The 22122-nt window shown below is 54.6% G+C and overlaps 2 protein-coding genes across 3 annotated transcripts in view; both read right to left on the bottom strand.

Annotated features, from left to right (window-relative positions):
• The window catches only part of Tead3 (TEA domain transcription factor 3), a 19649-nt gene extending 11239 nt beyond the window's left edge, over window positions 1–8410 (bottom strand). The window contains exons 1-3 of the mRNA XM_085680120.2: window positions 8299–8410; window positions 7803–8163; window positions 7374–7510 (exon numbers count right to left, since the gene is read on the bottom strand). Of these exons, the coding sequence (XP_085536246.2) occupies window positions 7374–7510; window positions 7803–8163; window positions 8299–8410 (610 nt within the window). The remainder of the gene's footprint in view (window positions 1–7373; window positions 7511–7802; window positions 8164–8298) is intronic.
• On the bottom strand, window positions 8261–22122 carry Tulp1 (TUB like protein 1). Of its 2 annotated transcripts, XM_087898379.1 has the most exons (15): window positions 21154–22122; window positions 20980–21031; window positions 20587–20668; window positions 20334–20486; window positions 19863–19997; window positions 18944–19039; window positions 18723–18842; window positions 18367–18482; window positions 15014–15019; window positions 14559–14729; window positions 14340–14452; window positions 12110–12221; window positions 11935–12033; window positions 10745–10916; window positions 8261–8657 (listed from the first exon to the last, which is right to left on the bottom strand). In XM_087898379.1, exons 1-15 carry the CDS (start codon window positions 21198–21200, stop codon window positions 8524–8526), a joined length of 1608 nt encoding a protein of 535 aa, XP_087754505.1. In that variant the 5' UTR covers window positions 21201–22122; the 3' UTR covers window positions 8261–8523. The 2 variants fall into 2 exon arrangements, with proteins under 2 accessions (XP_087754505.1, XP_087754506.1); XM_087898380.1 differs by lacking the exons at window positions 15014–15019; window positions 19863–19997 and having other exon boundaries at window positions 18367–18416.

Here is a 22122-nt window from a genome sequence, read left to right as displayed (position 1 = left end):
GCCTGTGTGGTGGCGCCCGCCTTTGCTGCCAGCCAGCACTCAGGAGGTCCCAGGACAGCCAGAGCTGCACAGAGAGAGAGACCAGATCTCTCTATGCAAATGCTGAGCTTGGAGTTCATTCTGCGTGTCTATGTTAGGGGCATCTTACGATGCAGCCCAAGCTGGCCATCCACCTGCCTCAGCCTCACAGGTGGTAGGGTACCAGGCATATATATGCAACCGCACACAGTTCTAAGCATCCTGTTTAGACTCAATCTTTTTTTTTTTTTCTTTTGGTATTTCAAGGCAGGGTTTCTCTGCAGCCTTAGCGCCTGTTCTGGAACTCACTCTGAAGACCAAGCTGGCTCCGAATTCAGAGATCCACCTGCCTCTGCCTCCCGAGTGCTGGGATTAAAGGTGTGTGCCACCACCACCTGGCCTAGACTTAATATTTCTAACAGTGGCACCTGCCGTGTGCCAGGTGTGGTTCGGGGATTTGACAAGGTGACTCATCCAATCTTCATAGTAACCCTTTGGGGTACTGTTTTTTTTAGATAATTTATTCTATTTTATGCACATTGGTGTTTTGCCTGCAAGCCATGAGTGAGAATGTTGGATCTTGCTGGAGCTGGAGTTACAGTTGTGAGCTGCCATGTGGGTACTGGGAATTGAACCCAGGTCCTCTGGAAGAGCAGCCAGTGCCCTCCACTGCTGAGCCATCTCTCAAGTCCCTGGGGTACTCTTAGTAATCCTACTTATTACATGAGAAAAACCAAGGAACAGAGAAGTCAAAGCACTTCCCCAAAGACACACAGCAAGTAAGTCACAGAGCTGGATTTTGAACAGAGTTACTGGTTAGTGGCAGAGATGGAGGCTAGGGGGACAGGGTACATGGGGAGAAGAGAGACCCTGTGCCCACACCCTAACCATGTGGACAGGAAAAAAGAAGTGAAGCCCACGATCTGGATAGGAAAACAAGGGCCAGGCCACTGAGACCCCTCAGCTGAAGTGGCTTCTGAGACACCCAGAAGTCTGTCTCTGTGGCCAGTGGGCAGCCAGGGCCTGTTCCTCACCATAGAACTGTGTAGGTCTGCAATCCTCCATTCTATCTACAGTAGGAATGGAGTGAGGGGCTGTGTGTCACCTGGGGGGGGGACACTGGAGGAGCAGCTGGTGGTCTTGGCCTCCCCAGGTATCTGTCTGACACTGCCAGTCAAGGAGCTGCCAGACCAGGTGAAGGGTCAGAGGACCCATCTGAGATAGGACCCCTGGGCCCTCAGCCTCACGATGGAACAGCCAGGCCCAGAGCACGGGGGCCTTGGCAGCCCGACTTCTAAAGAAACTTGCTGGCCTCCCCCAAGTCTCTGGCTGTCTCCCCCTCATCCAGGCCATGCCTCCCTTCTGGATGATGTCAGTCCTGCCCCGCCCCCGCGGGAGCATGTGGCCAAATATGGCGAACAGAGCAGCCGGGGAGCTGGGACTGACTGGGGGCGGGGCAGCCCCTGGCTGGGATCTCTGGCAGCTGGGGAGGGGGAAGGGCATTGGGGGTGAGGGGGTGTCAAGAAGTAGGGACCCTAACGCATACACCCTACACGGCTCCTGGACACCTGCAAGACCAACATGGTTCTAGGCACACACCCCAGGAGGGCAGGGTACCCACATGAATGGCATAGGTGGCACCCCCAAATGAGCCTTCCACAGAAGCACATTCATGTAAGGCTTTACCCAGCATGGCTCTGCTGACATCATTCAGGAAAGACACCCTCAGGAGGCATGGGAGGCTACTGGGGTGATGGCTGCTGTCCTCCCAGGGTCCATCCACTAGAGTGGATGAAGACAGTCCCTTCTGTCTTCTGTCTTGGAGTGAATGCTCACCTCCAAACCCAGGGACTCATGGGAGACGGGAGGCTGAGTGTCAAGGGGCAGGTGAGTGGGAGCACAGCAGCCCCAAAGACAACCTCCATTGTAGGGTGCGTTCTGAGAGGAACAGGGGAGCAGGAAACGGAGGGTGAGATGGCCCGAGATGAATGGAAAGGACAAGAGGGTCCCAGAAGAGTCACCCAGCAGGCTCAGGCCAGAGTAGAAAGCTCAGAGACCAGCCAGCGCCAGGCAGCCGAACTGACAGCCTGTCATATGGGATGGGAGGAGGGAGAAGACCCAGGGGATGGATCCACAGCACCCAGGTAAGGAGGCAGTACTCGCAGGGACACTGCAGGGGGAAGTCAGGGGCCTAGAGCAGAGAAAGGACAGAACCCCAGGGGGGCGGGGCCTGGCTCGGCTCCTCCTCCCACAGACCCTCTCCCTCAAGCCGGAGTTTTCTGGAGGGCTTTAGCCTCCCCGAGACTTCTGCACCTCACCCTTAGCCTGCAGATCAGCCACACCTGCCTCCTCCCCTCTCCCAGACCCTCAGCCTCGGGGTCAGAAGGCGCCTCGGGCCAGTGACGAGGAAGGGGGCCAGGAGGCCCACTCCCAGCCCTGGGGCCAGATCTACGGGCAGAACTGGCCAGGCAGCTCTGAATGGAGGCCAGAGTTGGGCGGCCGCAAAGGTCCTGTGGCTCCCTCCGAAGGGGAAGGCCAAGCCTGGGGCGAGGACTCCCCGAGAGCTGGTGCCTTGGTACGGGCACAGCAGACACAAGGCACGTGGTTAGGTGGCACTTCGCTGTTTCCCAGGGGCGCAGGAGCTGAGCCCTGCAGAGACCCCTGCCCCCAAGTGCTCTTTTACAGGAGCTAGGCTTAACCCAACGAGGGCAAATCAGTGAGTCCCCTGCGCTCCACCCCAGACTCGGTTGACAAGGAGGCAAGGCTGGGAAGGGCCCGCTGGGCCTCCCCACCCCCTAGCCTTTCTTCCCTCTACCCCACCCCCATGGCAGCCAGCTGTTCTCCAGCTGCCAGAGGTTCCCACCCAACAAGTAGCCAAGCTCCGGTTGGGACCAGAATGGGCCAGGGGAGGGGGTAAAGATGCTCTACGCCTCCCCCCCCCCCCTCCAGTCTAAGGACCCAGGAGGGACAGGCCAAGTAGCCACACCCTGCCATGCTGGGGAGAGAGGACCCGCGCCCGTTCTCCACAGGAGGGAGTGATTTACAGGCCGACTGGAGGAGGCGGTGCCTCCCCCCTTCCCGCTCAACTAATGTGCTTCCAATTTGAGAACTACGGTTCCCTCCCCTCTCCACCACCCCTGGAGCCCTGGCCAGGAACAGCCCCCTCCTCAGAGCCCCCAAGCCTCCCGCAGATGGAGCTGACCAGTCCCAGAAGGCCTCCCAAACTCTGTCACTCTCCAGGGTCTCTTTGTGTATAGGAAACCCCAGAGATCCAGTTGGGGGGGGGGGCAGGCTGAGAGACAACCAGAGGAGCTGGGGTCCCACAGAACTCAGTTACCACGTGGCTATCCACCACCCCTGCCAAGTCACCCACTGGGCTGCCAGCAATCAGCGATGTCATGGGAAGTCTCAGTGTCTTCTATGAGCACACAGGCTGCCACCTTGTCCCTCCTCTGACACAGGAGGCAGTAGCCACCTTACTGTGTAGCCTCCTGTGTTTTAAATATATATATTCATGTTCACATATAATCATAGTGTTATTTATTCGTGTGTGTGTGTGTGAGAGAGAGAGAGAGAGAGAGAGAGAGAGAGAGAGAGAGAGAGGGAGAGAGAGAGAGCGCGCAAGTGAGCGCCTGTGGAGGTTAGTCCTATGCTCCTTCCACCACATAGGTCCTGAAGATGAAGCTCAGGTCATCAGGCTGAGCCGCAAGCACCTCTTCCCACTGAGCCATCTCGTTGACCCCACCACCCACTTTTGAAAGCGGGTCTTCACTCGTGTAACCTAGGTCACCCTCAAATTTGTGGCACTCCCAAGTTTTGGGGTTTACAAGTGTGAGGAAAAATTCAAATTAAGGTTATGTGTATTATAACATAAATTTATCATTTTTAATTCCTCTTTTTTTGTTCTTATTGGGTTTTGAGATAAGGTCTCACTTTGTAGCTGTGGCTGGCCTTGAACTCACCATCCTCATACCTCAGCCTCTCAAGTGTTGGGGACTGCAGTGTGAGTGGGAAAAAAGCACATACCTGTAATACCTACCATGTTAGATTTCTGTCGGAGAGTGAGTTTCATTGTACAGCCCTGGTGAGCCTGGGTAGCCTTAAAGCCATGCCTAACTTGGTCTCTCTAGTGTCAGGACCCCACTGGGCATGTAGCCCTGGCTGTCCTGGAACTCGATCTGTAGACCAGGCTGAACTCATAGAGATTCACCTGCCTCTGCTTCAGAAGGTGTGCACCACCACACCCAACTTGAAGGTATCTTTTGCAAGGTCTTCCAGATAGATGCTGCGTGCATTGGGATCACAGGCCCCCACACCCTGTGTGGCATAGCCCTGAGGATGTCACCCACACAAGCTGAGACAGTGACCACCCACGGCGTCTCAGTCACACCCCAGTTTCTACACAGGGAGCCACACACTCTGGCTGTCTCTCCAGCTACACGGCACCCTGGTACACATCAGAGGATCCTGTCCTTGTGCTCACTTACGGTGTCATAAACAGTCACACAGACAAACCCAAGGCCACCTCACTCACTTCACAACAGGCAGCCCCATGGCATGACAGGTCACAGGGATGCCCCTTGCCTAGAGCCACAGCATCACTGCCAGTGGTACCCACAGACACAATTTTCGTCACGATTATCCCAGCGCGATGCCCAACAACAGAAAGTCACCTCAGCAGCTTCTCGGACACACACAGGCACACACAGAGAAATCTCCACTCCCCAACCGACTTACACACCAGAGAGTCATGGGCTCTCTTCCCACCGTGTGGGCTCTGGACATTGAACACAGGTCAGCAAGTTTGGCTCAAGCACTTTTTTTTTTAAGCCTTGGAGCCATCTCGCCAGCCCAAGTTCTCAGTTTCTCTCGTGACCACAAGGATGGAGAACACCACTGTGGCTCTCACCCACGTTGCCACAGACAGGTTTTCCTACGTGTGCTCACAAAATCTCCATTTGGCTTCTTTCCCACAGGTACCCGCTGGATAGCGCATCCCACACTGACGACCCTTCACGCTCCTCTCGGATGCTCCAATGCAGTCACACAGGGCTTCTCGTTTCCTCTATCACTTCCTGCCCTTTTAGGCCTGGCAGGGAATCCAGGAAACAATCAGCACTCGAGGAAACCCCAAGGGCTGAGGCTTTGGGGAGCTGGGTCTGGATTCTGGGTCTGGAGACAGGTAGCGCCCGCACCTGGCAACAGTACCCACAGGGACCGCAGCAACCTTCTGATCCCCAGCTCTAACCAGAGAGACTTAGGAGGGGGTCCTAGGGCTGCTACAGGTCCTGTGCCCCACGGGGGACAAGGCTGGGACCTCCTGAGAGCCTCGGACCAGCCTGGTCCCTGGTCCCTCAAGCAGGAGTCCACCCTCCAGCCCTCAGCAACTGCATCCTCTGAGCACAGACAGGCCTGGGGCTTCGGTTCCCCAAGCTCCTATGTGGAGCCCTAGAGAGCCTGAAAGGCTCTGGGACTGAGGCTGGAGGTAGCCACCCAGTGGCCTCTGAACCCCACTTACAAGAGCAAGCACCCCTAACTCCACAGCCTCCCTGTCTTTTCACCACTACTTCAGGTTACCTACCTCTCATCCTTATCCTTGCCTTAACTATAAGCCTCCCCCCCAAGACTTCACCCTCCTGCCTTCTTTGTACCATCAGGGGCCACCCTCCCACCTCTCCAGACCTCTCCAGGTTCAGCTTCCACGATGAAGGGAGACTGAGGCAGACAGGGGGACAAGCCTCTGCGGGGCTCAGGGATTAGGCGCCTGGGGGGAGTCACCCACACAACTGGCCCATCAGGGGACCAGAGACCTGTCTCTTGACCTCGGTTGAGCTGTCTCTTCTCCCCGACAACATAGCAAGCCAGGATGTAAAAACTCACAGTGATGTGGGTGCAGGCCTCTGGATAGACACTCACCTACGTGTGTGTGCACACACTCAGAGATCTCCTGCCAACCACTGACCATTCTGTTCCACCATCCCCAGCCCCAAAGTGCTAATTAGCATTAATTACAGTTCCCTCCCTGGGGGTGGGGAAGGTCTGGCTACTCTTTTGGCCACTGGATGAGTAGAACCCCGACCTTCCCATGAAGGAATAAAAAGCGTGACAGACAATGGGGAAGACCTGAGTGGGAAGGGAAGACCAGCTGCCCTCAACTACTTTAACAAGTGCTCAGAAGAAGCGTGGAGAAGGAGTCTCCGAGGGAGGTCCGGGGTCTAGGAATGACAGAGCCATAGTCTCCCTGAACCCCCACCTTCTATCTGCTTTCCTTCTTGACCCCAGGCGACAACAACCCTCAGCCGGGGGAGGGGGGGTGTCCCAGACCCCAACACGGAGGCGGAACCGTGTGTGCACAGAACCAGGCCACGGGAGCGCGAATACACGGAGCCACCATAGACACCAGCCCCTCAAAGCCGTGTCCAGCCCCCACCCCCATCCTCTCCGCTGGGCTACAAGTCCAGGCCTGACTTGGTTCTGCTCCTATCTGGAGAGCTCGGGACACAGACCCTGAGAAGCCCGGCCCCGGACCGCGTTCCTTCTCGCTCTTTAAGAATCTAAGCCCTCAATCAGGGCCCCTATTGGGGGTGGGGGTAGAGTAGGGGCTTCAGTGACACTGCCCCAGGGCCTGCTGGGGCTAGAAAACAGATCCACACCAGCGCTCCGGCCTCCCTTCCCAAGAAGGAATAAAGACGTGATGGACAATGGAGAGGACCCGAGTGGGAAGGGAAGCCCAGACTCCCTCAATTGCCTTAACAAGTTCTGCGGAGAAGGCCCCAAATGAAGCCGCGTCCTGAGCGAGACTCCTCGGCTAGAGCTGACACTCTGAAGCCCTCGCCCCGACGCGGGCCGCAGAACTGGAGGGGACAGGCGTCCCCCTTCGGTGCGCACACGCTCCGGGCTCGCAGTGTGGCTTCCCGACGCCCGGCCGGGTCCCAGCGCAGCCGCGAGCAGTGCTCACACCGACGCGCCCTGGCCAAGGCCTGCGTGGAGCCGGGGCCCGCGGGTTCCCGGAGTCCAAAGGGCGCTCCGGATACGAGTCCCGGCGGCAGGCCCTCCAAGCCCGCGGCTCTGGGCGCACACCCCGGCACTCGGCGGGGCCAGGCCCGGGCACCCGGGACACTCCGGGCTTCCAGCCTCCGGGTCGTGGGGGGGTGGGGTGAGTGGGCGGGGCTTCCCGGAGAGCGTCTCCCCCCCCCCCCTTCCCTCCAAACTTCCCGGCACCCAGGTCCTGGGCTCGGGCGCAGGCTGGACAATAGCTCAGCGCCCCCAGGGTGTCTCGGGTCCCCGCCATCCAGAAGCCACCCGAGCAGTCACCTCTGCGCGCGAGGCCTCCGAGTTGTGTCCCCTGGGCTTACCTGCTCCGAGCTCCGGGGGGCGCTCCGCCGGGCCGCTCCTCCGGGCCCGAAGGAGTAGCAAGGGGGGCCGGAAAGGGGGGTCGTGGGCAGGGGGATGGCCGGAATGCACGGAATGAGCCGGGCCGGAGCGGGAGGTGCTGGGCGCGGAGGAGGGAGCGAGCGGGACGGAAAGTTTGTGTTGAGGAGCCGGGCGGGGGGTGGGGGCTGCGGGCTAGAGGGGCGGGACGTGTGGGCGGAGTTAGATCTGGGCGGGGTCATGGATGGGCGGTGTTAGTGTGGAGGCGTGGTCTAAGGCGGGCCCGGGCTTGCGGTCTCTGACCACCCAGCCCCAAGAACGCCCGTCACTGTGGATTCGCCCGCCCGCGCACCCCAGTTCTCGTTCGCCATCTCAGAGTCCCCACCTCCCCTACGCAACCCCCTTTCGGGTACCCCGCTGAATCTTGGGGATCAGGCCTGGAGCGGAGCCAAGAGCAGAGCTCTGCCCCCTGGGCCGGACTCTTGAAGGAGTCTGGGGTCCTGGGGAACGGCGTTTCGTGAAGCGAAGCGGCGCCCTTCCCATCTGGTCTGCCGCAGTCGAGGCCTCTGCAGCGCTCCTCCCACCGAGAGCCCGCCCCCCCCCCCACTCCGGGGCCCCAGACCCGGCTCCGCCCTGCCCGGACCCGGTTTGTCTGGTTCTCCCCGAGTGGCTTGTTTCTCGAATTTCTCCCTTTCTCCCTCTTCCTGGACCTCTGGGGCCCCTCCTTCTCCGCCCTGCGGCCTGGAGAGTCGAGGGCCGGACCCTGAGGTCCTGCTGAGGATCCATAGGACAGAAGGATAGAAGGGAGTTTAGAGCACGCATGGGCACCTGGGTCTACAAGCACGCATCCGGGAATTACTGCTGCGTTCAGTCTGGGATGTAACTTTATTGAGAATGTGGGTCTCTGACCCTGCTTCTCCGTTTCCCCCAGTGAAGTCCTGGAGGGGCCTCGAACGTCTGACTCGGGCTCCTGGGCAGGAAGTGACTGAGGAGGAGGGGGTGACCAGATGTTCATCTCCATCCCAGTCAGCGCTCCTCCGCCTAGCCGGTGCCAAGCTGGGGGTGCGCGGGCTGTGGGGAAGGGATTCTATCACCCCCAGCTGAGTGTTTTCCCAGCGCTGAGGGGTTGTGGGGTCACTCGCAGGCCAGCTTCCCATCGAAGCTGGAGAGGGCGATGGCGAAGGCCTGCAGGGCGCACAGCGGGTACCGGTAGTCCAGAGTGAAGGCGTCCTCGGCTACGCGGCCGAACTGGAGCACTATATAGTCGGCTGGAAAGACAGTGGGGTGACCTCAGGCCCCCTCTTGACAGGCAACTCCTTAACACCGGGAGGTCTTTTTCCTTGATCTGGAGTCACAGCCCCCAGGCAGCCTCGGGCAACCTTCCCTTTACTGAGTCAGCCAAGGAGCCCCGCCTGTATAGGGTCTGTCACACCAAGTCCGCAGGGCAGGAGCCCCACCTTATCACCATCTGCCCAGGGCTACAGCAAATCTGTAACCTAGCTGTACAGGACTCTGACAAACTTGTCCAAACCAGAACCCTTCCCTCTGTTATCCAGTTTTGGCCTCATTCCTCTGCCCAACCCCAGTTCTTATGCCCACATTTGACCCTGGTTCAGGCCCTTCTCTAACCAGGAGTGGAGTGGCAGGCCTCTCCTGCTCTGGAGCTACCAATTCCAATCACTCTCAATCAATCAGCCTCTTTCCCCACCCTTCCCTCCATTCTCCCTTCTCTCTATGGGTAGCCGAGGCTGGCCTTGAATTCCTAATCCTCCTGCTATCTCCCTCCCAAATGCCCTGGCCGTCCTGAATCTGTCTAAGAGGACCAGGCTGGTCACCCGGATAACAGGCAAGACCACCCAACTGGCTTCCCAGCCCGGATCTCAGCACTTCTCTCACAGCATGAATAGGGATAGAAAGCTATTTTAAAACAAAACCCCTCCATCCTGGTCTGGTGGCGAACCAGGCTCCCACAGGAACTGGCCTGGTGAGCAGTCCCAAGGCCTGGGGACATGAGATACTGGGGACAGCAATAGGACTGGGGGGGGGGGGTTGCATGGCACTGGCCAAACCCTTTGTGGAACCTCTTGCCCAAGCTAGGACAGAGACGTTCATGCCCTGGAGATCTTGGTTCCCTAAATAAGTCCTCAGGGGCAGTCTCTGAGAAAAAGTAGAGGGCCGGAGATATGACTCCGCAGTAAAGAGCACTGACTGCTCTTGCAGAGGACCCGGCACCCATAAGACTGCCTGTAACTCTAGTTCCAGGAGATTGACACCCTCTGGCCTCTGTGGGCACCTGCACACACAAGGTGCACGTAAGTCATGCAGGCACACACACATAAAAAATAATAGATCTTATTTTTGTTTTTGTTTTTCGAGACAGGGTTTCTCTGAATAGCCCTAGCTGTCCTGGAACTCGTTCTGTAGATCAGGTTGGACTCAGACTCTCAGAGATCCGCCTTCCTCTGCCTTCTGAGAGATGAGATTAAAGGTGTGCACCACCACCACCCAGCATAAAATTATAAATCTTAAAAAAAAAGTCGTAGACATTTAGAAATTCATGGTCCATATTTCCTACTCTTGGTGCTTGCTGCCAAGTCTGGTGACCTTCAGGTCAAATTCATCTGATTCCTGGGACTCAACTGATGAGGGGAGAGAAGTGGCTCCTGCAGGTTGTCCTCGAACTACACACAGACACAGAAGACACACAGACACTTGCCTCCCCCCAAGCCCTAGCTATCCTGTTCTTAAAAGATAATTCTTGCTGGGCATGGTGGCAAGCCTCGATAATCCCAGTACTCGGGAGGCAGAGGCAGGGGGATCTCTGCGAGTTTGAGGCCAGCCTGGTCTACAAAGAGTTTCCAGGACATGTAACAGAGAGAAACCTGTTTTAAAAAACTAAAAATCCACCCCACAAAGACAATCCTCTATTTTAGCAGGGTATGGTGGCTATACTTTTAATCCCAGCACTGGGGAAGCAGGAGGATCTCTGTGAGTTTAAGGCCAGTTTTGTCCTCATAGATAGTTTAAGAGCAGCCAGAACTATATAGTGAGACCTTGTTTTAGGACAATTATCATGAAAATAATAATTTCTAACTCTCGTTTCTGCTCTGCGGTCTTGGGTGCCACCGCCGACTACACACCAAGGGGTTAGACTCTAGGTGGTCCCCAAATTCCCACCTTCATCCCTCCCCTCATCACTATACCATTGGGAATGTCCCAGCATCTACCCAAGGACCCTGGTCAAGGCTAGGTCACTAACTTGTACTAGTGAACCCCAAGACTTTTGCTCGAACTCTCTGAGCCCCCTCCCAAACCAGAGTCAAGAGGGGAGGGGAGAGGGTCCTCAGACACTCACGGTCATCAGCGTGCACAATCTGAAAGTTCTTGACGGAGGCCTGGGTGACCCGGCCCTGGAAGTTGAGGGTGTAGGAGCCACTGTCTTCGTTCCAGATGGGCGGCTTGTTATGTAGTTCGATGAGGCTCTCCAGGGTCTTGTTCTGCCAGCGCACCAGCAGCCCATCGCTGGACTGGGGCGCCCAAGGGGAGGTAACAGAGAAAGGATGGTTAGAGGTAGCTGGGCTTGCTCAGTGGGCCAGGATGGATGTGCGGCTGTTGTTCAGCCTGGACTGTAATGTCCACAGAGGGTCTCAGCAGATGCAGGATGAACAGCGCTGAGAGCAGGTCTTGTTGAGGGGGCGGGTGCTCTGGCAGAGAGTGGAAAGATGTAACTGGCACCCAGGAGGAGTTGTGGGCCACTATTCATGCCCTAGTCTCCCACTGAACCTGGAGCTCATTGATTGAGGTAGGCTGGGTAATCAATGCATTTGGGGATCCACCCATCTCCACCTGCCCGGTGCTGGGGTACAGGTACACACCACTGTGCCCAGCTTTTACATGGATACTGGGAATCTCCCCTCAGGCCTTCATGCTTGTACAGCAGGTATTTTATTGACAGAGACATCTCCAAGCCCCCTCTATTATTATTATTATTGTTATTATCATTATTACTACTACTACTATTTTTTGTGCATGTGTGTGTGTGTTGTCAGGGTCCCATATAGCCCAGGCTGGCCTCAAACTCCCTGTGTAGCTGAGGATAACCTTAAACTTCTAATCCTCTTGCTTTACCTCCTGAGTGCCGGGATTAGAGGTGTGAACCACAATGTCTGGCTTTTGTGGCACCGGGGATGGAACCCAGTGCCTCGTGCCTGTCAGGTGAGCCACCCCAGCCCAGCAGCTAGTGTTCTGATCACGGCTGTGTCCCGTTTGGACCTTGGTTCTTACTGACAGGCCTCAGAAGTAGTGATGGTGGGGTCCACAGAACCTGCAAGGCCCAGCTTCCTGGCCAGCGTGGCCTCCAATGGCAGCTTGGCCTCCTAGCAGGGAAAGTGAATGGACAGCTGACAGGGTTGTTACTTTTCATTGTAAATGACTGAAGTGACATCAGTCACCCAGGAGCCTGGGACATGCCAGCCATCGGTCTCTGAGACCCTAGGTTCACCCAGTCTGCAAGGTTCCTGCAAGACTAGGGAGATAGAGGCTCACATTTCGGGGCCGGATAGGGACCCTCTCATTGTCCGAGTTCATTCCAGGGATGATGACAGTCATGCGACGGGGTCCTCGGAACCCTAAAACATTGGTTTCCTGAAAGAGAGAGATGGATGTCAGGCTGCATCCCATCCGAGGAGAGCCGGGCACGGTGGCGACGGTGGCTTCTCACATAGATCACAGCTGCCAGCTCCTGGCGCAGGCTCCCCACGTCCACACCTCTGCCGCGCTGTGGGTTTTGCCCATTGTCAAAGACTGTGAAGCGGTTGCCCAGGAGATTGGACCTGAGGGTGGGAGAAGAGTTGAACCAAGGCAAGAGGGTCCCTACCACCTCTCATTCCAAAACCCTTCCCCCAAGCTCCTAGTTCAAGAGCAAGGGGCAGTGTGTGTCTCGGGAGTGAGTATGTCAGGTGCCTTGATCCAGGCTTCCCTTGAAGGGAGAGTTTTAAAATTATTACTTATCACTGTTGTTTTGAAACAGTCTGGCTGTGGGCTCATTGGTGGAGTACACTTCTTTGCATGCCTGAGGCTCTAGGTTCAATCCCCAGCAGCAAGAAAACAGCAAGAAAAACAGAGTCAGGTGTGGCAGTAACTGCTGCATTTGGCAGGCATGGCAGAAGATCACCTGCCACCACATAATGAGGCCAAACCAGCCTGGACCCTGTCTCAAAAAAGAAAAAAAAAATCAAAACTAAGGCTCTGCCGGGTGGTGGTGGCACATACCTTTAATCCCAGCACTCAGGAGGCAGAGGCAGGCAGATCTCTGTGAGTTTGGGACCAGCCTGGCTAGTTCCAGGACAGGCTCCAAAGCTACAGAGAAACCCTGTCTCAAAAATAACCAAAAAAAAAAAAATTAAGGCTGAGGCTCAGTGGTAAAGGGGTCAGCACAGGCTGAGGAGCCAAGTTTGAGCCCTGAAAAGGCAAAAAGAGAACTGAGCCTACAAAGTTGTCCTCCAACCTCCACACAGACATACCTGCATGCATGTGCCTGAACACACCACACTCAGAATAAAACTAAATAATAAGATAAATAATTCAAGCCGGGCATCGTGTTGCACACCTTTAATCCCAGCACTCAGGAAGCAGAGGCAGGCGGGTTTCTGTAAATTTGAGGACAGCCAGGACTGTTACACAGAGATTCCTGTCTCAAAAACAAAGAACAAAAGCCAAACACACACTAAATATATAAATAAATAATTCGGATTTTGTCTCCCTCTGTGGCCCCAGGAGATAGCAGTCTCCTGTCCCCCTTGAGTTGGTTATTTTGATCATTGACCTACTGAATGCACATGGCCGTGCACACAGTAGGGGTCAGGGAATAATCTCTGGGTAATGTTTGGAAAGTGCTCAAGGCTGTGCCTGAGGCATGGGCAGGCTCCTACAGACTTTCGTGAAATGCACAAATAAATGAAGTTCTTTCAGGCCAGTTGTGGTGGCACACATCAGTAGGATTTGATGAAGGGGGCAGAGGCAGGAGTTCAAGGCCAGCCTGGGAGGAGGAGGAGGAGGAGGAGGAGGAGGAGGAGGAGGAGGAGGAGGAGGAGGAGGAGGAGGAGGAGGAGGAGGAGAAGAAGAAGAAGAAGAAGAAGAAGAAGAAGAAGAAGAAGAAGAAGAAGAAGAAGAAGAAGAAGAAGAAGAAGAAGAAGAAGAAGAAGAAGTCCTTTCAGACTAGCGGGTAGCTGAGCCGCTATAGGGAAGCCTTCCCAGCCATGTTGAGTCTCCCTTTGCTTGTTCATACACTCAGTAAATACTGCTTTCCTTTGCTCTTGAAACATTGTCTCATGAGGTAGACAAGGCTGGCCTTGAACTGTGGGTCCTCCTGTCTCTGCCTCCTGGTGCTGGCTTTACAGCTGTGTTCCATGATAACGTATGTGGTGCTAGGATTAAACCTGGTTAAGCAAATACTCTTTTCTTTCAATTTAACTACATCCCCTTTCTCTCTCTCCTCCTTTTTTGTAGGGAAAGGGAGCAGGGTCTAATGTAGCCCAGGCTATCTCTAAGCTCCTCAAACAACCAAGGGTGACCTTGAACTCCTGATAATTCTTTCTCTAACTACCAAGTGCTGGGATTATAGCATGTACCACCACACCTAGTAGTACACCTCCTCAGAGAAGGTACTGTGTGGGAGCCGGTAGCACTCCATGATAAGGGCCCTGCCCTTATGGAGCTATGTGAGAGCCTTGGTATAGTCCCCACCCCTTGGGGGAGATGCTGGCATGCAGTGCCAGGGGCCCATCCCAAGCCCACAAAACCACCTAGATCAGGTCTCCAAGACATCCAGGCTTGTCAGAATGTGAGATGCCCTAGGCTGAAGGACGTCTCTGGGGCATCCCATGTGGGGGCACTCTGCCAGCCACAGTGGTACAGAAGTGACTGCCCGTGGCCCAGAAGCGCAGCCGCACCTCAGCTTTCCAACGAAGTCCTCCCCTCCCCTGGACAAGTTGGTAGGGTCTCTGGAGATGAGGTAGTTGGCTGTCTTACTGCGCTTGCGTTTCCTGCTGGCCAAGAGGAACACCTGCAGAGAAGGGAACAGAGAGGTGACAAAGTGGAACTGGGGTACCAGGGAGGCCCCAGACACTGCCCCTGCCCTAGACAGACGCCCCCAACCCCGCTCTCAGGACCTTCTTCTCCGAGTCCAGGTGTAGGAAGTACGATGGATACATGCCACGGTCCATGCCCTTCTTGTCCCGGGTCAGCCGGCAGCACACTGCCCTGCCCTGGGGCGCTGGCTGCAGCACAAACTCCCGAGGTTCACCCACTTCCACGGGGGGAGATGGAGCCCTCTCCTCCTTCTACACAGGCAGACAGCGCATCAGCCAGGATACCCCACTCCATAGGTCCCTTTCTGCACCCCAGGCAGGACAGGCCATCACTCACCACTTTCTGGAGGGAGAAAGGAGACAAGTCCTTTCTCATCCAGTCCTGGGTGGAGGCATCTCCATCCCCCACAGCCCAGAAGCCCAACCTCATGATAGAAGGCTCTGGAATTCTGCAGTGTATTATAACTATTTAGCTTGAACCCAGACAGTCACAGTTTGAGTTCATGTTCCAACACTAAGGTCGGTCAGCTGGATACAACTTTCTTGTTTCCATTTTCATTATATATATATATATATATATATATATATATATATATATAATTTATTTTTATTTTGTGTGCATTGGTGTTTTGCCTGCATGTATGTCAGTGTTACGGTATCAGGTCGCCTGGAATTGGAGTTACAGGAAGTTGTGAGTCACCATGTGGGTGCTAAGAATTGAACCCTTGTCCTCAGAAGAATAGCCTGTGCTCTTAACTGCTAAGTCATCTCTCCAACCCCATTTTCATATTTAAAGATAAGGTCTCATAAAGCCCAGGTTGACCTTGAACTCACTATGTTATGGAGGCTGGCCTCGAACTCCTGATCCTCCTGCCTTCACATCCCAAGTTCTGGGACAACAGCTATGAGCTATCTGCCACAGCTGGCTCTGTGGTGGGTGGTGGCGGTGGAGTGTTTGTTTTTGTTTTCTATAATAGACGTAAGCGTTTAGTCTGCAAGTCTGTTTGTACAACACATGTGTGCCTGGTGTCCTGGAGGCCAGAAGAGGGTACAAGATCTCCTGGTGCTGGGTGGTGGTAGTGCATACCTGTGAATTCAAGGCCAGCCTGTCTACAGAATGAGTTCCAGGACAACTAGGTTGTTATACAGAGAAACCCTGTATTGAAAAAAAAAAAATCTGGAACTGTAGTTATAAATTATTGAGAGCCATCAGGTGCTAGGAACTGAACTCAGGTCCTCTGTGAGAGCAGCAAATGCTCTTAACCACTGAGCCTTCTCTTTAGCCCTTAATTTGTTTATTTCGAGATAGGGTTTCACTAGAAGGCCAAGGTTAGCCTCAAAGTCACTCTGTAGCCCAGGCTGGCCTCACTACAATCCTCCTTGGCCTCCCAGTGCTTGGAGTAGGGGTGTGTACCACCATGCCTAGTGCTCCAAATATTAACCCTTTGTAGTCTCATTAACACACTGGGGTAGCCATCCCTGTTCCAATAGAAACGGGGGTCATGCCATGCCTACAGGAGAGGTCTCTGTGGAAAGGAAGAAAGGCCTCCAACCAACAACCATGGCTGAACCACTTTAGAAACGAACGGTCCATTCCGAGTCAGTCTTTGGGTAAGTACAACCTCGTGTGACACCATGAGCCCACATGGTTCTGCTAAACTGTCCCTAGATTTATGACCCTTAGAGACTAAGCAGGAAAGCTGGCTAGCTTGGAGGCCATTTGTTATGCAGCAAGGCATAGCTGACTCATACAAGACTTGGCTGACTCAGGAACCTGTCAGCTTGCTTACTCTTGGAGAATTTCCTAGTAACACTTCAGTTACAGAAGGAGGCAGGGTGAGACCTCGCGCCCTTTCTCCTGCTGCTCCCAGAGAGAAACCAGGACTCTGCAGGGGAGCGACTGACCTATCAGGCTGGGGGCTTCAGCGCCTGAGGCCTCAAAGTTATCTATGAGCGCTGAGGAGCCTTCTGCTGGGGGCAATTCTACACTGCATGTGGTAAAACACAGCCTGGGGCGCTTGGCCAAGGGGCAAATGACCATCTAGACTGTACTCCAGCCGCTCCAGAAGAAACTTGGGAAATGCAAGACTATGTCTGGAATGCGAGGTGAGAAAAGTCATCGCTTACTCAAACATCTCTGCACCTGTGAATTTGGACGCCTGCTGTGGGGAGGGATAAGATACCCTGGACAGCAACAGCAGTAATCTCGGTTAATGCAAATCCATCCCTGAAGACCTGACACTCCTACACAAACTACTAAACCCACAGAGCTCGGTCCAGGGCTGGCTCTTGGAGGTCTCTCCCTTTTGAGGAGAGTTTTAACTCTCCTTGTCTGCAGACCAGTGTGTGCACAGGTTGTCATTCAAAGTCCTTAGCAACATGTCTTGACAGTGGAAGATGTCAACTCAGAATAGACTCAGCTGTGGTGAAGATTCTGGAGCCTTTGGTAGTCAGAGATTAATTGGTTACTTTATTTAAAGATTTATTTTTTCGTCAGGTAGTGGTAGCACACAACTTTAATGTTAGCACTTGGGAGGCAGAGGTAGGTGGATCTCTGTGAGTTCGAGGCCAGCCTAGTCTACAGAGCGAGTTCCAGAATAGGTCCCAAAGCTACACAGAGAAACCTTGTCTCGGGGCTGGAGGGATGGCTCAGAGGGTAAGAGCACTGGCTGTCCCGAGTCGATTCCCAGCAATCACATGGTAGCTCACAACCATCTGTAACGAGACCTGGTGCCCTCCTTGCCGCAGTACATTGTATGTTTAATAAATAAATCAATCTTTTTTTTTTTAAGTACAAAGAAGCAAAAACTCTAAAAGAAAAAAGAAAAGAAAAGAAAAAGAAACCTTGTCTCAAAAAAAAAAATTCTCTGTGTGAGTGTTTTGCCTGTATGTGTGTCTGTGTACCTCAGGTGTGTCTGGCGCCTTCAGAGGTCAGAAGAGGGTATCAGATCCCCTGGAAATGGAGCTACAAAGGTGAGGTGCCATATAGGGGTGCTGGGAATCAAGCCCAGTTCTGCTGCAAGAGCAACCAATGCTCTTAACTGCTGAGTCATCTCTCCAGCCTTGCTTTTGGAGACAGGGTCTCATGTGGGCCAGGATGACTTCAACCTCACTGTGTAGCTGAGGTTAACTCTGCACACCTGATCCTGCTGCCTCCACTGCCCATGCGCTGGGGTTGCATGCATGTGGAACTGGGGCTCTTTCCTGGCTGGGAGGCTAGAGGTCCTGAGGGATGAACTCAGAGTAGCAAACAGAGTGAAGTATTTTAACAGTGGCTCCCGCTAGCCAACATCCAGTCAGTCAGTGCCCCAGAGGTGTGTAAGATGTGCCTCCCAGATGCCAGACATAGACTTTCACCTGAAATCCCAATACCAGTGAGGGTAGAAAGAGTTGGCATTTCCAGGCTGGCTTTGGCTACATGGCAAGACCTTATCCCATCTCATTCCCCCACCTCTACCTTCCTGAAACCCAGAGTCCTGCTGCTGTGTGCTCAGCCTCCCTGTTTTTTTTTTGTTTTTGTTTTTGTTTTGTTTTTTGTTTTTTGTTTTCCAAGACAGGGTCTTTCTGAGTAACAATCCTGGCTGTCCTGGAACTTGCTTTATAGACCAGGTTGACCTCAAACTCACAGAGATCCGCCTGCCTCTGCCTCCCGAGTGCTGGGATTAAAGACCACTGCCTGGCCCTTCCCTGATATTTTAACACGTGTCTTCTCACTGGGGACCGCAGAGGGGAGGCCTTGGCAGCAGAGTATGTAAGGGCCGTGGGTGGCCTGAGCCATGCCTCTTCTGTCCCCTTGAACCCGATGCTCCTAGGCCCTGTGCCCAGTCATGGGTGGGGACCCAAGTCCTTACCCCCAAAATCCCACCACACATGCCCCTCGGGTGACAACCTTCCTGCCTTTCCCTTTTGCTCGGCCCTTCTGGTTGCTATTCTTCATCGCTGAAGACTCCTCCTCTTCCTCCTCCCCTTCCTCCTTCTTCTCTTCCTCTGAGCCTTTGGCCGGCCCTGAACATGGAGGGAGAAAGGCTGTAGACCTTTTACCCTGATCAGCCAGGTGTTCCCAATACCCATGTTTCCCTTTAATCCTCTCCACGCCCATAGACAGGTTCTGATCAGAGCCTCAGAAAGGCCATCCGGCTCTCAGAACAAGGGTGTCAGGATGCCCCCACAGGGTCCAGCTCTTGCCCCCCTCACTCCTCACTGCACACACCGTGCCTACGGTCCTGCCACCCTTCGGCCACACACCTTTCTTCTTCACACCCTTTTCAGTCGGACCACCTTCCCCAACTAGAAACATGGCTGCTGGGGTCTTCTTCCTCAGGGCTGCTGGACTCCTTGATGGGTCCTTGTCAGCCTCCCCAGCCCCTGCAGAGAGGATACAAGAAGGAGTCACCATTTCAACACACCCAACGACCCCTGTCCTCCTTCCATCTGTCCGTCCGGCGGTGTACACCCCTCCCCCTTACCTTTCTTCTTTGTCTTTTTCAGCTTGGTTCCCTCCCCTGGCTCCTTCTTCTTGGTGTGGGGTGGTTTCCGGGGGATTTCAGGGCTTCCTAGGTCCTCTGGGAATAGGAAGTTTGAGGGGGTCGGAAAAGAAGAAACCTATTGGGGCCTAGGATCACCTTCTAACCCTGTGGTCCAGCTTGCAGTTACCAGAGTGCTGAACACCAGACAGGGACTGTGGTCCATGGTTCTGAAGTTACTTTCTCCTGAGTCTAAAAAACAATCTGGCTGGGAATCAGCTTAAGAGGCTTGGAAGGAATGAGCGAGGGAATGAATGGAAGCCAGGCTGTCACTTCAGCCCTTAATCCTCCTTCAGTCTCTCCTCCAGGGGGGACCCTCCCCGGCCAGGAGCTCAGCCTCCGACCCTCCAGAGATCAGACCCAGCATGCCACACATTTCTGACCAGACCTTCCAGGCCAGGAGTCCTCACCATCTTTAGCCCAGGATTTCCTTTTACTTCCATCTACTTAATAAAAATTATAACGTTAGCTGGGCTGTGGTGGCACACACCTTTAATCCCAGCGCTCAGGAGGCAGAGGCAAGCAGATCTCTGAGTTCGAGGCCAGCCTGGTCTACAGAGTGAGTTCCAGGACAGCCTGGGCTACAAAGAGAAACCCTGTCTCGAAAAAACAAAAACAAAACAAAACAAATTATAAGGCTAATCCACATGAAGTCAGAGCAAAGCCCCCAAAGAAAACAGAACGGTCCTCCCTGGCGCTCCCTTTGCAGTCTTGAGAACTGATCTCCTTAGGGACCTAGGGACCAGCATTGAAGGGGGGGGGCTCTCTGCACCGGTGCTGGGAGCTTTGCGGTCTCCTCCGCCCCTCAGGGGACTCTTTCTGCCTGCCAGTGGGTGGGTTCCTGGGTGCTCCCTGCACCTACCCCGCGGGCCTAGGGCTTTGGCTTTCTTCTCTCTTCCCTTGGGTGGTCTCCTGGGGGACAGAGAGCTTTTCTCTTTTTTCCCCTCTTCCTCATCCTCTTCCTCATCGTCATCGGAATCCTCCTCCAAATCCTCAACTATGGATAGAATACTCTTGTAATACAGGCTCCAGAGGTCCAGACCCTGCAGGGTGCTGCGGGGTTTCAAGCACCTTCCTGCACAGTGCTGCGGTGGGAGGCACCCTGCTCTGCTCCCTCCTGACTTGCTTTCCCACCGCTACCACCATCTAGGGTACTTTGACTACTAACTGTAGCTCAAGGCAAAAGCTTGGACCCATGCTGCCTCAGTTTCTCCATATGTGTAACAGGGAAAGAGGAGGGGAACCCGCCCCTGGCCTGGGTGACCAGGTGGTGACGCCTGCTTCCCAGGTACAGCTCACACTGTCCGCCCCTCCCTCCCTACGCCTCACTCACCGCCTCCCACATCTGGGGCGCGGGCAACCAGAAAGGTTTCCCGGGGATCCCGCTTCTTGGCCTCGGGGTCCCGAAGGAACTTGGCGTAGACCGTCGGCACAGCGCGCGCCTCTGCGGGGTCTGCGGGCGGCTCCTCGAGCTTCTTGCGCCCAGCTAGACCAGATGTGTGGGCAGAGTTCTGTCTCAGAGGTCCCCACTTCTTCCTCCCCGGCCCACACCCTCCCGAGCACCCCACACACACCCCAGGACTCACCTCCAGCTTTGCGGGGCTTGGATCCCTGAGACTCCGGGGTCTCGGACTTCTTTTTCCTCAGTTTCTGTCCCTGGGTGGGTCGCTGTGAAATAGGGGTCACCGGGAGAGAAGGGGACTCTGGGGCTCCTATCTCCCTCTAATCCCTTGGAGCCGCCAGAAATAGCCTCGGATTATCCCAAGGGGTGCTGCAGTCCCTTCTCAGTGTGGATGGCCCATACTCTCATGACGGTCACTTCCAAGACCCAAAACCCCCAAATGTTCCTTGGCACCCCATGTCCTAGCCCCCCTTTCTTCTCCTAAACTCTCCGGGACCTCTCCCCGACAGTCCCCTTTCTGTGTACCCCGAGGGGCACCTTCGTGCCTCCTTTCCAAACCCCAAATTTGTTGACACACCTGCTTGGGGCACTGCTGCGGTTCCGGGCTCAGCAAGTCCTCTTCATGGCCACTGAGGGTACAATGGAACCAGGCTGTTCCCTTCTTGTGTTCTACTCCCCCCACCCTGCCACCACCACTGTGATCCTGCAAATGGGGCCTGGGGTTCACATGGGACGATGTGGGGGTTCCCACCTGTCTGAGGCCCACACTTCCCGGAGGGTCTCCTCCTGCAATGGCATGGTGCTTCTGGTTGCCTGTCGCCTTTCACGGTCACTCCTCTCCCGTGCCTCGTAGTTAACAACCTCTCATCCCCCTCAGTAGCTAATCTCAGCTCAGCTTCTCCCCACCTGCGCAGCACAGGCTAAAGCCACTTAGGACTCACTTCTATGGACCAGCCGCTCCAGCCCAGGACTCAGCCGCTGAGAGGAGGATCTGGACTTGTAACGCTCCTCAGCACAGCAGCCTAAAGGACCCTCCACCTAAATGAGGCGCTTCCCTATGGAACATTTCAGTGGTGGGGGTGGGGGGCTGGAGAGTAAGAGGTTAGACTGACTCTCCAGTTGTCCCCAACCTCCCAACCAGTGTCTCCTTCCATAGCCAGGGTCTCCTTGCACAGGTTGGCCTAAAAGCCAAGATTCTCCAGGTTCCTGAGTGCTGGGATTGCCAGCTTATGATACCATACTCAGCCTGAAAAACTTACTTTAAAATTTTTACATTTATGGGAGCATGGGGGTCACGGGAGAGGGTAGAAAGGGAGGAGGGTAGAAAGGAAGGGAAGTGAAGAAAAATATATACTTCAATAAAAACAATAAAAAATTACATTTATTTATTGCATTGTGAGTGGCACACATGGTTCATGTGCACAGAGGTTTGAGGGACAATTAATTGATTTGTGGGTATCAGCAAGCACCCTGTCTAAGTCATTTTGGCATTTTTTTTTCAGTTAAAGTTTCACTGTACACGTAGCCCTGACTGACTTAGAACTCACTGTCTAGACCAGGCTGGCCTTGAATTAATTCCCAGAGATCTGCCTGCCTCTGCCCCCCCCCCCAGTAAAGATTACAGACTCGCCTTGCTGTCTGGGCTTGATTAGTAGAGGTCTGGAGCCTTTCGACTATTGGGATAAGGAATGTGATATGGGAGGTTTGCCTAAAGGGTCCC

The sequence above is a fragment of the Myodes glareolus genome, chromosome 18, assembly GCF_982192425.1.
Source record: "Myodes glareolus chromosome 18, mMyoGla1.1, whole genome shotgun sequence".
Taxonomy (NCBI): Eukaryota; Metazoa; Chordata; class Mammalia; order Rodentia; family Cricetidae; genus Myodes; species Myodes glareolus.
The sequence above is the reverse complement of the archived record's forward strand: the minus strand, read 5'-3'. Positions and strand labels throughout refer to the sequence as shown.

What these genes read in the sequence shown, in the direction of transcription:
- Tulp1 (XM_087898379.1), bottom strand. Translation starts at nt 21,200, where the DNA reads ATGCCATTGCAGGAGGAGACCCTCCGGGAAGTGTGGGCCTCAGACAG. An exon ending in AAAGGGTGTGAAGAAGAAAG is followed by an intron (nt 18,483 to 18,722) that starts GTGTGTGGCCGA and finishes CTCCATGTTCAG; the next exon opens with GGCCGGCCAAAGGCTCAGAG. An exon ending in TCCCTATCCGGCCCCGAAAT is followed by an intron (nt 10,917 to 11,934) that starts GTGAGCCTCTAT and finishes TGGGCGCCCCAG; the next exon opens with TCCAGCGATGGGCTGCTGGT.